General features: G+C 31.9%; 1 protein-coding gene and 1 long non-coding RNA gene across 2 annotated transcripts; both read right to left on the minus strand.

Moving 5' to 3' along the window:
* Positions 1-364: 364 nt before the first annotated feature.
* nus1 (NUS1 dehydrodolichyl diphosphate synthase subunit) lies at positions 365-18118 on the minus strand. Its single transcript, NM_001002356.1, has 5 exons — positions 17628-18118; positions 13326-13457; positions 10376-10528; positions 9068-9167; positions 365-753 (listed from the first exon to the last, which is right to left on the minus strand). The coding sequence occupies exons 1-5, from the start codon at positions 17974-17976 to the stop codon at positions 663-665; spliced, it is 825 nt and encodes a 274-aa protein (NP_001002356.1). The 5' UTR covers positions 17977-18118; the 3' UTR covers positions 365-662.
* On the minus strand, positions 829-7852 carry LOC141379426 (uncharacterized). Its single transcript, XR_012396042.1, has 3 exons — positions 5252-7852; positions 3024-4388; positions 829-2880 (listed from the first exon to the last, which is right to left on the minus strand). It is a non-coding gene; the product is annotated as an uncharacterized lncRNA (long non-coding RNA).
* Positions 18119-18230: the final 112 nt, after the last annotated feature.

Here is an 18230-nt window from a genome sequence, read left to right on the forward strand (position 1 = left end):
AACCCCTGCTCTAAAGTCTAAATAGTGAATTTCTAAGTACTTGGACACTCAGAATTTTGGTTCTACTTAATTTAGATGATTTATTATATAAAGAAATTTCTTGCAAAAATAGTCCAAATTCTAGACAGACAAAAAACTTGCCATTTTACGGTATAAATTCAAAGGAATTGTGAGATTTTAGACCTCTAAAAATATATATCGAAATTCAGTCAATCAGTCACATTTATGATCTTTTTTTAACTCTAAATGATGAAAACAGTCTTCCATAGATGACTGTATGCAATTTCTATAAAGTTCAGTGCACCATTCAAACCATGTCCAAAAACACGCCAAATAAAAATAGTGACTATACAATTACATCTTATGGCGAATCACGAATCCTTTAATGTTCCTTGCATCCGGCTTGCTAGTGGACAAACGTCCTTGCATCCTTTTCAGCGTGTAGTTACTCACACATACACAAACATACAAGTACATCTCACATACGCACACACAAAGAGAGAAAGACGCCTTGGCGGAGATGAGCAGAAATGAAGAGCAGCGGCAGCGGATTTTGCTGGCGCTGAGGCTCCAGTGCTTCTACTGTAAACATGAAGAGAGAGAGATGGAGCTCCTCCAATCCCTCTCACTCATTCAGGTCCTTCTGTTCTGCTCTCTGCTCTTCACTTGCCCAGCCGCTGCTCGCAACCCGCAAAACGCTGAAGAGCATCGTACAGGTCGTCATAAGAGGCGTCTATGTGGGACGGCATTGAGCTACAGGTGGGGAGAAAAAAAAAATTGAAATTTTTTTTATTTATTTATTTTTATTTTATTTTATTTTATTTTATTAAGTAGGATTTTTAATGCATATATTTAGGAAGTACAAAACATACAAATATAATTAACTTGTCATTAAAATAAAAATAACTTTAATCTTTTTTCAAAGGCAAGGCAAGTTTATTTCTATAACATTTCAAACAATAGAAATTCAAAGTGCTTTACATACATAAAGCACGTTAAATAAAGCGGTCTCCCTCCTGAACTCTGCCCCACACTGACTCTTTTGCCCCCCCAATACACCCCCCACTCTCCTCTAACTTAAACTCCTCGCAATAACTGCACTGCTTAACATTTGCACGTTTAAAATTTGCACATTCACTGCACCACATTGAACTGTTTACTTATTGAACTGTACATACCCACTGCATATGGGCATTTGTAATTATGTACACACCCACTATACATATACACTTGTCATCATGCTTATTTATCTGCATACTACTGATTATTAATAGCAACCTGTACATATATTCATATACTGTAACATATACACTTGTAATCATGTTCATCTATCCCTGTACATATATTCATATATTGTAACATATACACTTGTAATCATGTTTATCTATCTGCACACTACTGATTATTAATAGCAACCTGCACATATATTCGTATAGTGTAAATCTGTTCATAGCTTATCCAACCTGTTTATAATGTTCATAGTACATCCATCTGTAAATATCACCATAGTTTTTCTATAACTGCACTTTATAACTTATTCCTGTATCCTGCACTTGCTGCTATTGCACTGCTGGTTAGACCTAAACTGCATTTCGTTGCATTGTACTTGTACATGTGTAATGACAATAAAGTTGAATCTAATCTAATCTAATCAGATTAAAATAATCATAAACAATAATTATAAGAAATAAAAACATAAAAGAATATTAAAAAATTGGATAAAATAGGTTTATTTGGGAGGGATAGGCATACCTGTCAACATTGGAATGTAAAAATATGTGATACGCCCATAAATATAACATTCATTTCAACATACTTTGAAGCCAATATAAAGCGAAAGCATAATTCTCTTGAAAAGCTCTTGCAATTACATCACATTTGAGATCGGCTCTTTGATGCTACTTTCACTTTTCATAGAAATATTAAAAATATGGGAGAAATACAGGAGAATACTTAAACAGGATGATAGCGGGATAAGATGGCAAAAAACTGAATGATCAAGGCAAAAACAGGAGGGTTGGGGAGAAATAAGGGAAAATACTTAAACAGGATGATAGTGGGATGGAATGGTAAAATACAGAAGAATCCAGGCAAAAACTGGTTGACAGGTATGGGGTTGGAAGAAATAAGAGAAAATACTTGAACAGGATGATAGTGGGATAAAATGGTTAAATATGTGAGAATCCCCGGAAAAAAGGGGAGGGTTGACAGGTATGGGGATAGGTGAACCCTGATTTCATGGAAAGCTTTTTTTCCCCACTCATTATGAATACAGCATGTGCAGCATAATAATACAGATACTATAATTAAAAATTTATCTAAAATTACAAATTTTGAATTTCATAATCTCCGCATCTAAAAAACTCATTCACTGAGAAATTGAGGATACATTTTTTTTTTTTAAATGGAGTACTCATTTAAGTATATTTTTTACAGAACCCTCTAATTGGCCATTTTAAAAACAATTTAATTTAATATTCCCAACATTATTAAATTATTTACTGTCCTTTGATCAATTCACTGCAATTCTTTGCAAAATTAAAGAACTAATTTCTCACCAATACCAAACTTTAGAACAGTAGTTAGGGCTTTACAATGTATCATTTTAGCATCAAAATTGCAATGTGCAGACCCGCAATAGATATGCAATGTGGAGTCTGGATTATAGTTGTCTATAATACCAGGAGCTGCCTAAATGTGTTTAACCACTGCATCTATACAATTTATGCAAGTCAAGTAAGTTTAGCTTACTTTGAAATGTAGATATTTGGACTAGAAACAAAGACAAAAATTCAAAGCGAAAATAACATTATTTACTTAGCCCACAGGAAGATAATTTTGCTTGTTTTAAGGAAAACTCTTAATCTTGCCTTATTTCATCTGAATTTTAAAACAAAACATTATTTTTACTTGATTTAAGATTTCTTTTTTTTTAGATATTTGAACTAGAAATGAAAGCCTTCTAGAAACAAAAGCCAAGTAAGAAAAGCATTTTTTGCATTAAGATTGTTCAATTTCTGTACCTGAATACTGTTAGGCTCCCCAGAAAACCATCAAATGTATTTACATCATAATATTTATAGCAGAAAAATAAAACATTGCAATGTCAGATCTTTTCAGTATCGTGCTACCCTAAAAGTAACAAAAAAATAAATAAATACAATGTCAGTCATCTCCAAATGGGTTTGGTTTTAGTGTAATAAATATGATTGGATATGGTCAAATGAGCTCAGTATCCTCTGTGTAACTCAACTGATATAATTAAAATACAGCCATTTACACACCCAAAACTTTATATATCAATTGAGCAATCGCTTCTCTTTAGATAAAAATCACAAAAGAATATTTAGATTCATCAGCCCAGATTAACAGAAAACAGATGTGTTATCAGGCAACAATCAAACACCATCCGAGGCTTATAAATCTGAATGTGTGATGTCACATGGGAAGGGAAATAAAAGAGATCAAGTTTGCTAATAATGCAGTGAGATTGTATAAAGACACGCTGCCATCTAGAGGAAGATCAGAACCACAAACTAAAATAATCATTCATGTTTGGTCCTGAGTTCTTAGTTAGACAAATTTCAGTTTTTTGCTTAGGTTTAAGATGGTGTTTACCTCCCTGACCTAATTATAGCAATTTTTGGCTGGTCAGATTTTCTGGAGAATCTTAACAGAAGTGTACAGTTAGCCATTCAGCCATGATCATAGCTAAGAAAGTTATCCTTTGTTTCTGGAAGCAAAAAATGTAGGCCTCTTTTTTAAAAGAGTTAGATATACAACCTTTGGGAACTCTGGAAAAAAAACACTGGATCCCTCATTTGATCAAATTTTGCAAACACAACATAAAGACTGATAATAGTGTTTCATTTCTGAAGATTTTGCGAGTTGCTTTTTTTTTCCTCTCTCTTACCCTCTCTCTTTACATCCATTGCGGCTTCTTTTTGTTGGTCGCCATTTTTCTGTTTCATGCTTTATTTTACATTTTGCACAGATTATTGTTTCATGATGGGTTTGTCTGTATATTTTTTGTTTTTTTGTCTAAAAAAATTATTTAAAAAAAAAAAAAGCCTGTCCACTGTTCACACAATCCATTTAAAACAGACTCTGACTTAAGCATCTCATCAAATATCATAATATATTTTAAAACAGGATTTTTAATTTATTTAGATTTTTTGTGTCTTTTTTCAAAGTATCACACACTTTTTCATTCATAATTGTTACGTTCCCTTGCAGAACGTACTTTTGGGTTATGTGCGTGCGCACTTCTGTCTGTATGTGAGGGTGTTGTTTTACGCGTTTCAGGTACGAAACAAAATTGGGATCGCACCCCCAATCGCTGGGTGGCATAGTGTTTAAAAAGCCGGCCCAAACAGCAATAGCGATATCTCGCTCTCTCGCACTCACTCTTTCTTTGACGTTTGTGGTGAATGGTTCTCTGTGAGGGCAGTCTCTCTTGCGAGGACTAGTCTGAGAGAGAATGTAGTTTTGTTTGGTTTGTGATAAATGCTCTTGCTTAAAATCTATTGAGATTGCAATGTGTTGTTCGTGAACTCATCCAGTTAACTGATACTTTTTGAATAATACCTCGAAGAAGGTGTAGAATTGAGCGAGTCACGCGATAAACAGTACATTTACAACACTCAGATTCATTTTTGCATTATTCCATTAGGTTCAGGAAAGTGTGCTGTTTTGCCTTTGTTTTGTTTTTTAGTTAGAGTAGTTAAGACGTTTGATATGCTGAAGTTTTTTCTTTTCATACTTTTTTGATATTTAGTTTAATACAGTTTTATCCTCTCCAACAAGGGTTTTTGTCATTATCTTTATATTACGTTTATTATGTTTATATTATTATGTTTATTATTTATTATTTTTTATTATTATGTTTAAGACATTATTATGTCTTATATATTATGTTTTTGTTATTATTTGTTTTTTGTTATTAAATGATAAATCATTATCATTTATATATTGTAAATATTTTTCATTCACTGTACAATATTTTCACTTGTTTTCACTGATAGTATGGGCAATAAATAATCAATTGCAGTGATATTTTACTGGTTGAACGCACACAAAACTGTTAAAATACCCTTAGTTTAATAACATCTAAAGGACGTAACAATAATTTTGACATTACTTCTTTTATGGCTTATATTCCCCATTTTTGCACTATATGTACAAAATAAAAAATAAAATAATTTTTTTTACATTGTGTATTTGTAGCTGCTCCAGTCCCAATTCTTTATACTATTTTTTACTTTGCTTGTAGACTGATTTAGCTTTTTAAGTGGCAGATAAATGATCAATAATATCAAAAGCATGAAGTGACATATCTAAAAGAGGAGATCACAAACACAAAGGCATGAAATCATGTATAATAACTGAACAAAAACCCTTGAGCTCGACTCAAAAATGCGAGCACATTAATTAAACGGCATTCTTCAGTGACGATCTGATGTGGCGCAAACTCCATGCATATTAATTAAACGAGCATGCATATGAATCAGTTTTAGATGGAGTGGGTCTCAGCAGTGCACTGCATGATGCAATGTGGTGTAAGTGTGCAGTGATCTCACAGAGCTACACGTCATCACGCATGCGTGGAAAGCTCACACAGATAAGGCTTGCCAGCGTGGACAGCTTTACCTGTTAATCTGTGCTGATTATGTTACAAAAGGGATTTAAAGTGAACTCTCCGGACACAATGACACAAATGAATACATGTGTAAACTACAATGTTCAATCATGAAGGTGATAAAATATTATCTTTATATCCACATATAATTTAGATTACATTATATATTCCCATACTGGACTTCTGAAGAATATTAAGTAAAAAAAAATCTGGGTGATAAATGATTCTGATTTATAATTTTCCCTTGATAAAATGATAAAGTGCGAGCTTAATAAATATTTGAGTTTGATAAATATTCATCATACAGTTTATGCTTCAAAGCAGAACTAAACGGACTGATTATGCATTAAAGCTTGTTTGAATCCAGATGATAAACAAAAAGGAGTGCATTTTAAGCAAATAATGCAAATGTCTCGAATTTATTTTTGATTAAAATTTGAGAAAAAAATCAGAATTGCGATTTTTGTGCTTAAAATAAAGATCACGATTTTCTAACAATTCTGTCGAAGTAAAAAAGGAATATATGATTAATATTAAGGTTAATATAAAGGTTAATATGAGTCGGTTAATATGAGTTATTATTGTTTTTCTCAAACATATTGTAAAACAACAACAATATTATATGTAGTATAGGTCTACTGGTTTCCATAAATTATTCTATTCTACTTGTAATAATCCTGATGTTGAATTATGTTAGAGATATATGCTTGCAATCTCTCATTGACAACATTATTAGACCACTTTATTCACTGGTAAAATTAACATTATATAGGCTAGAGTAGTTATACTGACACTGTAAACATTTATTTTCATGCATAACTGTGTGTTTGCTATGAAAGGAAAAAAACATCAAATGCTTGTGGCAATCATATCTCTATAATGTGAAATGATTATTTAAATGAATTGTACGCTTTCGGTTCCATTTTTACTGCTAAGTGCTGTTCATACTTCGCGCACGACTCTCAAACGATCACTCTGTGCCACAAACTGAATATTATATACAACTTTATTACCTGGTATTCACAGCCTATGCAAGTTCTGTTCACTAAAGTAGACGGGAGCGTATCTATCATTAAGTAGGTCGCGTACCCGCCCTCTCTGTGGTAATTCCAGCTCACAGTCAGCAGCTCACGTCACGTGTGATTTCCCGACCACGAATACAGCCATTATATGAATACAAAAATTACATTTTTAGGTGAATTATACCTATTAAATACAGTATGTGACTCTTTAAACATCATTTGAAGGTGTCCATATAGCTGAACAATGTATGTGAAACAATGAAAAGACTTTGCTTCTCTCCTGAACTTGAAAATATGATTGGCAGAATCGTTGAAATGCTGGATTAAGATCGTCTAGGGGGTCGAATCGAGATTGCAATCTTTCTTCAATTAATTGTGCAGCTCTAGAATATACATGCAAATTTTATTATATTATTGTTTTACTTAATATCAACTTTCGATTAAGTGTCCTTAACTACTATGCACCTGCATTTCAATTAATATTTGGTACAATACACTTACTATATACACACGTTTCTACATTATACATATTATTTAAATTAACTTATTAACTATTATTATCATCTGTAACTTTTTTGTCTTTAAATGTAAAGTTCTTTTTTCTGGAGTTGAAGATCATTTCACGGTTCCTCCAATTCTACTAACTATTATAATTATTATTTTCTGGGCTTACTCACACTAAGCTATACGAGCTGTGGCTGAGCTCGTTTGACCTCCATTTTCCGGACTCGTTGGACAAGTGCAAGTGCTCCATTCCAATGAACACAAACTGTCTTAACTGTAAATTGCAGTGTGAGTGCAGGCTGTCGGGAGAGGGGGGAGGGGGGGGACAATCACGCTTCTGCACGATTACATAGTAAGAGTACGCCCTAACTAATATGTACTTTTATTGAAATTATTAATTTGTTACTATGTACTTACGGTGTAATCACGTTTTTACATTGTACTAATGATTGACTATACCTGGGTCACACTTTATTTTCATGGTTCATTTGATGAATTTAAGTTACATTGCATCTACAGGCCAACTCATTTTTATTAGATAAGTAGACTGTTAGGTTGGGGTTAGGGTTGATGTAAGTTGACATGTACCTGCAAAGTTCTTATAGTCACTTAAATGTCTGTTGAAGGAGCAGTATCAACACATTAAGCAGACAGTATTTAAATTGACCATCTAAATAAAGTGTTACCAATACCTGCATGTAAATACTCCTGTAGCTACATTTAAAATTACACTGTTGAGCATCCCCTACACCGGGGGAGTTTTAAACTCGGTCCTGAAGGGCCGGTGTCCTGCTGAGTTTAGCTTCAACACACCTCCCTGCAAGTGTCTAGTATATCAAGTTAGAGCTTAATTATCTGGCTCAGGTGGGTTTGATTAGGGTTGGAGCTAAACTCTCCAGGACACCAGCCCTCCAGGACCGAGTTTGGACACCCCTGCCTTACACCTTAACCCACCCTTAAACCTACCCATACCACCAAACCGGTCCCTAACCCTACCCGTATCCCACCTCAAGAGCACTAGAAGTGTTCTGTAATACATTTTGAACACAGCAAGTACATTGTATTACTTTTCTAATGCAAGTATATAATAGTTAAGGCCACCTAACATAAAGTGGGACCAATTTCTGTAGTTACATTCATAATTACACTGTTCTCCCATCATCCCTTACACCTTAACTCACTATTAAACCTACCCATAGCACTAAACCTCTGCCTAACCTTACCCGTATCCCACCTCAATAACACCATAAGTGTGGTGCAATACAATATAAACAATGAATACAATAAGTTATATTATTAAGATATAGCACTTGTATTAAAAATTTCAAATAATTATCACAAATAAAAAACTGTTAACATTGCTGTTTTAACATAGTAATGACTACGGATGACAATTGTTATTATTATTCAAATAAAGCAGAACTTTGTTGTTTTACTAGGTATAATTTTAAAGCTCCATAGTACCCTTAAAACCAAGGAACATATACCTGTAAGAGGATATAGAAAGCAAGAAATTAAGATATGCAAATGCAAAAGTCTTTGCGTTTCTTATGTATTTATCATTATAAATTTTGTACCTTTAAATATTGCAAAATGTTCATCTGATCAATGCATGTTTGTCATGCTTTCAAAGTTAAGTGTTGAAAATAATAATAATGTGTAGTACAGTCACCTATGAGGAAGAACTCCACATTTAAACTCTAGTAGAGATTTGACAAGCCCTAAAAGAATATTCTTCATTTTTTATAATAATAATATTATCAGTAATAACAATAAAAATCTCATAGTCTCCATGTATTACTGTTATGGAGTAAGATTAAAGGCCTGTTAATACAGAGGATAATAGCTATACTCATAATTCTAAAAACTAAAATCAAACTCATCCATCTATAAACATACTCACATAATCTCTGTTAGTCTGATGTGCCAAGGAAGAAAACCAAGAGTGCTTTGCACAGTCCCAAACTTCAGCACCAGGTCTGGGTCAGGTATGTTTTTGGACTCTAAAAAGATATATATAAATAAAAAAACAGGCATTAGCTGAAGGAAAAACATCTCTTTGAGCCTTAAGGTGAGACTGAGAAGCTTCTCAAGATGAATACTAAGAACAGTATTGTCTCTTGGCTAAACAGCAGAAAAGGTCCTGAACCGGCATGCGCACGCACGCACGCACACACTCTGCTGGTACAAGAAAGATCCATCTCTAAACACAACATATCCTCCAGGATGAGTGAGCTCAGATGGCTGCAATCCCACAGGAGCAAAGCAATCAGAGGCTGGGCTATAAATGTTCTCCCACTATTTGATTGTACATTTTGGATTATTATTCATTATTATTATTATATTTGGATTATTATTCATCATTATTCATTATTATATCACATAATGAATTAATAAAGTGTCACATAATATTATAGTAGTCTGCATGAACCTGAAGTTGATGAGACTTATTTCAGTAGGTTGATGTACTTTTAGCTGAAACAAAATATTGAGTAGGGACGGGGCTTTCTTTTGTGCATCATTCTCTCAAAGCAAACTAATGGTATGAGGGGTGTGGTTAGTCAATGATATACAATTGCTTAGGAAGCTCTCGAGTTGGTTTAGTTGTAAAACATTATGTTATGATTGGTAAATAAAGAAACTATTATTTGGGCCCAAACCGACCTCAAATTCAGAAAGAAAATATTCATTTTGAATGCATTATGAAAGACTAAATAATATATTATTAACAGATAACAAGTCAACAAAACGCTGTCTTGCTTGGCATCATAAATGTGTTCCAAGTCATATTTTAGTCTTTCCAAGAGCTATACTGTAGTCTTTTCTTTCATTCTGCTATTTCAGTGTGAAAAAGACAACAGAAACTACAGCCTAAAAAGCAGCCTATGAATTATTTGACTGGCCTCGAAATCTCTCCCAAGGCACTTTGAAAACTTCTAATGCTTATCGACATATTTTACTTGAGAATGGAAAAGCAACTGAACAGAATCCATGTATGTATTTGTCAAAATAAAGAATTTATGCATCAATGTTTCTGCTAACAAAACCTGTGATTATACATACTCATACTCAGAAAAATATAGTGTATAAACATAGTGTATAGTTTTAACTTATAGTGTATAGTTAGTGTAATAGTTGGACTGCTCTCTTAATTATACTGCTAAATTTAACTTAGTTTGCGCTGACTGTAGACCAACACACAGTGCCTCACCTTTGAGTAATGAGTCCAGCACACTGACATTAATGTCTTTTGATGTCTTTTCCTTCTGCTCGACGGCCCTACAGAGCTGCTGGGCTGCCTGGACGATACTGAGCCGTCCATCGTCTGGAGATAAAACCTTCACCATGGACTGACAAGATAACACTATGAAAAAAACAGACAGGAAAAAAATATAAGCATTAAGTGAGCACACAATAGTTAAAAAGATGATAAAACCCAGGCAATGCAGGACATGGGTCACTATTTTATTAGGATTTTAGTACACTGGATCAAGTGACTAAATGTGAAGTCAACTGTCTATATGTTAAATTTAGATGCACCATAAACTGAGCTAAAAACAGCAATCATGTCACAACCTGCAAGCAAGTCCATACAAAGTTACAGAGCTTTAGCGCTGTAGAAAACAAAATTAATCAAAGATTTTTTTTAGTCAGAGTCTAATTTGTTGATTGTAGGCACCTTTTCATGCCCTGCAAACATTTGAGATATATATATATATATATATATATATATATATATATATATATATATATATATATATATATATATATATGTAATCAAATGCTCAAAATGCAGTGCAACAACATCATTGCAGAGGTTTCAGATTTAATAATAAAAATAATAAAAGAAGTTCAAGTTCTTTTTTCAGTCTTGCACACATTGTTTGTTTATTGTACTGGCTTTGTATCGGTATTGTGATATTTTAATCAGATATCATAGAAAAGTCCTAAACTTGCTAAATAGACTTTAAGGCTTGGGTCAGTATGATTTGAAAGCATAAAGCGGAAAAAAAAATGCAAAATATATTTTTTATTTTAAATAATATGTTTGCATCTTATTATAATTAAGTCTAATTTTTATGCATGACTCCAAACTGAGTTTTCAGCATCATTAAACTACATTGTCATTTAAATCATTTTTTAAAAATCCTGATTTGCTGGTTATCTTATATTATTATTATTATTATTATTATTTATAGCAATAACAATAAAAATATTAGCAAATAAAAAGCAGCAAATAGGGATATTACAATTTTTTAAATATATGCTGTCTCATTTTTTGCATGATTGTTTAATAAACAAGTTGTCCATTGTCAACAAACAGGGTTCATTGAAATATAGTTTTAATAAAATGCAGAAAAAAGGATTTTCAGGATTTAATTTAAAAAAATAATAAAAGAATTACAAGTTCTATTTTTAGTCTTCTACATATTTTTTGTTTATTGTACTGGCTTTGTATCGGTATGGTGATATTTTACTCAGGTATCAAATCAAAGTCCTAAACTTGCTTAATAGACTTTTGAAGATTGGGTCAGTATAATTTGAAAGCATAAAGCATAAAAAAGTGAAATATATTTTACATTTAAAATAATGTTTCCATTTTAATATTTTTAAGTCTAATTTATGTGCATGACTCACATGCTGAACTTTCTACACTGTCATTTAAAAAATATTATAAAATACCAATTTGCTGGTCATCTTCTATTATAAATAGTTATAATAATAATAATAATAACAACAAAAATGATAAACTAGCAAATCCGGATATTAAAATATTTTTATTAGATACTATGCCACATTTTTTGCATGATTCTATAATAAACAAATTGTTCATTGTCAATCAACAGGATTCATTGAAATTTTTTGCTGCATTATAAAGGTTTTCCTGGTCATGTTGGATTAATTTAACACATTTATCCTGAATTTTAAAAAGTAAGCCTGTTATTTATTTAATTCACCAAACCTTTGAACAATACAAATATTTGGGCAGGGCAAAAATCGGAATTACACGTCAAACTGGATAAGCAGGGAAAAACACTGTTAAGCCCTAAAAAAATAATCCGCTTGTTAAGTGTGACGTCACGTGAAGTGATTTCTCGGTCCAAGAGCTCTATCAAACTGTATGGGGAGACTCAACAAATGGTAATAATAAACGTTTACAAAGCGAATAAGCCCACACGGAATCTGCGTGTGCAGAAGTCTACAGATTTCCGCAGATTTTTAGCCCATCATAAAGTCTATGCATTTACTCATGTAAACGTGTGAAAATTAATATTTCAGTTTTTAAATTAATTTCAGTAATTTTATTGTGATATAATAATAAGAATAATAAAAAGTTCATTTGATTTATTTATAATAAAGTTTGTAAAGTAATATTTTCTGTCTTTTAGTAGAAATATTATATGAGAGACGTGCTTTGTTTACCAAATAAGTGGATCGAATTTGATTTGCATTGTAAACATAAAAATAAAAAAATGTATACATTTTTTACTTTTATTTCACATATTACGTTTTTAGTAATGATACTTCTAAAATCATTCCGCATAAATCTGCATATTTTGTTACAAATATATCTGCAGAAACAGCAAAAAATGTCCACAGATTCTGTCTGGCCCTAAGTATTACTTTTGAAAATCACGATCGCTATATATATATATATATATATATATATATATATATATATATATATATATATATATATATATATATATATATTGGTGTCTATGATGGAGCAAGTCCAGAAACGGTTGTGTACGACATGATTTTAATTCAATTCACTTTATTGTGTGATATGACTAAAAAGCGAACAATAAAATATTTCCTCAATTCAAATGAGTAGCGGCTTGAACCCGGAAACATTATTCCCAACGTCACGACTTAAGCGGATAGTAAATCAGGTTTTCCTTGTGTCCACCAGTATCACTCCGGTTTAGGTTTCATATCGTCTTCAAAAGATTTATTGCTTCAGGCATTCTTGGGGAAAAATTTGGTGACCTACAGAAGTTGTTAACAATGAATATTTCAAAGACAAAAAAAGAGGACCAAACCTACAGTCATCCTAGACTGAATATTCTAATCCAACCAGTTTGTTTAGGCATTCACCCACGGCGGGAGTCTCAAACAAAAGGCAACAGTCTTTACATTCAGGTTTTGAGTCTCACCTTGATGCTCCTGCTTATTTGTACCATTCTTCAAAATCTCCACTGAATATTTGGAGCTGCCCATTCCCAAAAGCTCCTGCTGCTGTTTCAGGATCTCCTCCATCAGTCTGGAGTTATTCCTCTTAAAAACACCTGTGAAATAAGAGTGACAAAGCCTCTGTTTATTTCAGTTGTCTAAATGTATTTTGGTCAATCAGATCACAAGAATGAGGAAGACACATTCATGTTTAAACCATCTCTCTTGTACATTTTTGACCACTTTATTAGATTTCTTTGGGAGGAGGGTCTATGAGAAGATGCATGTATCATCTTTTTCTTTTTCTGATCTGTTTTATTTAAAATTGCTGAATATGCTCACACAAACCATCTAACTATGGACAAAATAAGACAAGGAAAAGAGACAGAAGAGAAGCAGCCTTCATTTGTGCTTTAAAAGCCAGAAATCTACAACAAATATTGTGGGTTTTCCTGGACCAGGATTGGAAAGAGTTGGGAAATCACTATTAGTAATGTGACTCAGATCCCCCATATCAATCTCTTGGCAGTTTTAAAATATCTGGCAAAGGTTATAAGCAATATATTACAAACACGCCTCAGTTCATTGAGAAACACACTGAGCTGAAAGAGAAACACACTATTGTACAATTGAAAGGCGAGAATAAAAGTTTGTGTAATAAACATTTCAACCCTACTGAAAGTCTGAGAAGACACTTAATCATGCAAGTTATTGTATATATTTTGAAAAAATATTTTGTTTTAAATTGCACAGAAATCTGTGTTTTTGAAGCAAATGATGACAGCAGAATGATTGATTAAATGATTTATCAAAATTATTTTGCCTGAAATCCCAGCAGGCACATAACATCAGACGTTAATATTAGGTTAGATGTAGGTCATAACGTCAGGTGACAAAAATATTTAGGTGACCAAATAGTTGATGTTTGGTTGATTTTTGGTTGGATGTTGGACATTAACGTCGGGTTCCGATGTCAACCCGATTTTCAATTCCGAACAAAATGCAACGTCCCCTTGAAGTTGGGGTGCGACATTAATCTGAAATGTTGAAATCCTTTGCCTGCTGGGGTGTTTACTGTTACAAAATATTTAAAATGTTTCTGAAAATAAAATATATTGTGTTCAAAAGGCATTTATTTATATATATATATATATATATATATATATATATATATATATATATATATATATATATATATATATATATATATATATATATATATATATAAATATATATATATATATATATATATATATATAAATATATATATATACATATATATATATATATATATATATATATATATATATATATACATATATATATACATATATATATATATATATATATATATATATATTTTTTTTTTTTTTTTTTTTTTTTTTTTTTTTTTAAAGTATGGTAATCAATACCTTGAAACCGTGATAATTTATCCAAGGTTATCATACCGTCAGAATCTTATATATAAATATATATATATATATATATATATATATATATATATATATATATATATATATATATATATATATATATATATATATTTATATGGGTCAGTGTTTGTTGCCTGCCACAAATGAAATTTTCTAGAGGGATTTTACACAAATAGAAAACGTATCAATGCAAGTGGTTCTTTAATTTAATTAAGTGCTTTTAAATAACACTTGTGAAAATAAAACACTAAAAAAAAAAAATACAAAAGAAATTGTGGTGCATCAAGTTTAAAATGTATGGCAAAAATCAAACATATTAATAAATCCTGAACAAAAAAAGTTATAATACTAAATTGTATAATATTTTTAAATGCTTAAAATCTTCTTGCTAAGAACTGGGTCAACCCCAATGGCTTAAACGCTAGAGGCAAATTAGAAACACACCATCAATCGATTCTTATCCTAAATGTGCTTTTTTGGTCTATAAACTATTGAAACACTTTACTTTACATCACATTTACATTACAAATTACATTTACAGTGTGCCTTCTGTACATCATGGTAAAATGCATGGTAATCTTTCTATTTGGCTTAAAAAACAAGGGTACATTTTACAAACAGATACAGTACGTTAGAAAGACAGAGGTTATGATGATGTGTACACATGTACTATTTAGGTATAAACATATAAACAAACCTATGTAACAGTAACCTTTTTATGTAACATCAACAACAAAAAGTCATCTTTTTAAAAACTACTATCCATACACACACACACATACATATATATTATATATTTAGTGTAACTGCACGTTAACTACTGTATGCATATTTATACTGTTCACCCAATACATAACTCTTTCTTATTTTGATTGTGATGTAATAATGTTCAACTTTTGTAAAGGGCCTTTAGAAAGAAAATAAACTTGAATTGAACGAAAAAAACTAAAATACATTTCAAGTCTAAACAAAGTATTTCAGCAACATACTTTTAAATTTTAATTATAACATAATAACTTGGACATTCCATAAAAAAGCTTTGGAATGAAAATAAACATGAAAATAACTAGACAGAATAAATATGTTTTAGCATTGAAGGAACCAAATATGAACAAAAAGTATTTCAGCAAAAAAACTGTCTTTTTATTGTAAATAAAGGTGGTATTTCATAAATATGCTTTGGAATGATAATAAACTTCAACTTAACTTGACAAAATAAATGTTTTAGCATTAAAGCAATCACATCTATTGGGGTAAAGCTGGTTTTATATTCGCACATTCAGACTTTCACCTTCTTAATTTAATTTAATAAAAATTGTTTGCAAATTCTAAATAGGTCAATATTAGCAGCCAATAACTTTGATAGTACCACATCGTTCACAGTCAATTAAATGGTGCTAATGTTGTTTTGGTCATACCTACAAGCCGTTTAAGAGTCTATATTCAAAGTATAGCGTGGTAAAAAACGCATGGACTGTGTCACAAGTTGTCACTGAAAGAAATGCGAATATAAAATCAACTTTACCTCAATACCACAAAGTTTTTTTTAATTTGCAAAAAAAAAAACAGTTGGCAAGTTTATATCAATATTTTTTTACAATACAGTATATAAAATACATTGTCAATAAAAAAAAGATACGAAAGAAAGAAAGAAAGAAAGAAAGAAAGAAAGAAAGAATAATAATAATAATAATAAAGAACATGATATAAGCTTGAAGGAAATTAAATTTAAATAATGACTAAATTCTTGCATAAAATAGGAAAATATGGTTTGATATTAGTAAATTTGCATTTGTGGATATGGAATTTGCAAACAAAATAAATTAAATTTATAACAAAACAAGTATTTCTTTAGGTAGAGGCAGATTAATAACCAAAAATAATTTCTTTAAAAGTAAAAGAAACTTCTTGTTGCATGTTATCATTAATAAATAAGCCAATGTGTTTCCAAAATTGTACAGCATAATTACGATCCCAAAACAAACGAAAAGCAGTTTCAGTATGAAATTGACAAAAATGAACATTTTACATCAACATTAGAATGAAACTCAAAAATTGTTTAATAGGATTAAATTAATTCATAAAAAAAAACACTTCTTTGGACTTGCTGGTGAGGAAATATTTTTGTTGCTAAGACCAGACATATTTTCCCTCTATATATTATTTCAATAGGAGATTACACGGGACAATGTAACAACCTTTGCAATAAAAAGAGATCTAATTTTGTAATTTGTAAACACTAAAGTATTTCAGCAAAACACTAGATCTGCCTGAATCATGAGTGCTGAAGAAACAGCAGGTGACTGAACGCATGTGACTTCAGTCCACTTCCCTTATGAACTCATTCAAGTCTATTTGTATAGAAACACAATAATTATTGTTTCAAGGTAGCTTTACAAAAGGTGCACATTACTGAATTACTATCAAATTCGGAAAAGTTAAGGTTATTAGGTACCCTAACTTTATTAGTAACCAATAACTTTAACTAATTAACTAGCAATGATTATGTATGGAAGGTAATTCCTGCCACTTTTAACCAAATCAAATAAAATTAAAATATAAATCAGAATGAAATTGTTAATCTGGTTTTCATTCTATTTTCCAATATTTATTTAAAATTGGTAGGAATTACCTTTCATTATTAATAGCTTTTAACAGTTAAAGTTGCTACATATAAACATAGTTGTCCTGTAGTTATATAGTATATAGATGATGTCTACGTGTAATGTTACGTTCAATAAACTATATTTGTGTATTATTAACTTAAGTGTATGTGTTGTCCTCGAAGTCTTCAAATTCTTGGCATTATCTTTTCACAAGAATCCAAATTCATAAGAATCATAAAAGTCTTACCTTGATTATCATAAACACTGACATACGAGATGCCCACTGCCATACACCAGACCACCAGATTGGCAATATCCGTGTAGTGGATCTCCTCCTCGGTCACCAATAGCCCCACATGAAGAGGCAGCTTCTCTAACGTCCTGCCATCGGCTCCCCAGCGAACCCTGCGGCTGGTCCGTGTGCCTTTGGGTCCTGTTTTTTTCTGGTTATGAAAGCCAAGGGCAAGGGGCAATAATAAGTCCACCACGGCCAGTTTCCACCTCCAGATGTGGACTCGGAACCAGGCGACAATCGCGCGCTGGAGATACAACAGCGCGTGCAAAAACCGCCACACCATCTCATACAGCGAAGCCATCGCGTTAACGTCTTCAAACGCCTTCCTAGCTTAATTTTCGTATCGTATTTTTGCGTGTGTTCCTCATATTAAAGTAGTGCGTGAATTTATGAGCGTTGGTGGACACAGAAAATTGCCATTTTGGTCAGTGCCAACACCGCAGCCCGTCGGCTGCCATTTCTTCATCCTGGCAACCTTTCCACTCTGAACCCGCTGCTGTGTGACATGGAGCTTTCTGATTGGACAGATGAGAGAGCGTCAGCAGGTCATGCAAA

Source organism: Danio rerio, chromosome 20, assembly GCF_049306965.1.
Source record: "Danio rerio strain Tuebingen ecotype United States chromosome 20, GRCz12tu, whole genome shotgun sequence".
In the NCBI taxonomy this organism is placed as follows: Eukaryota; Metazoa; Chordata; class Actinopteri; order Cypriniformes; family Danionidae; genus Danio; species Danio rerio.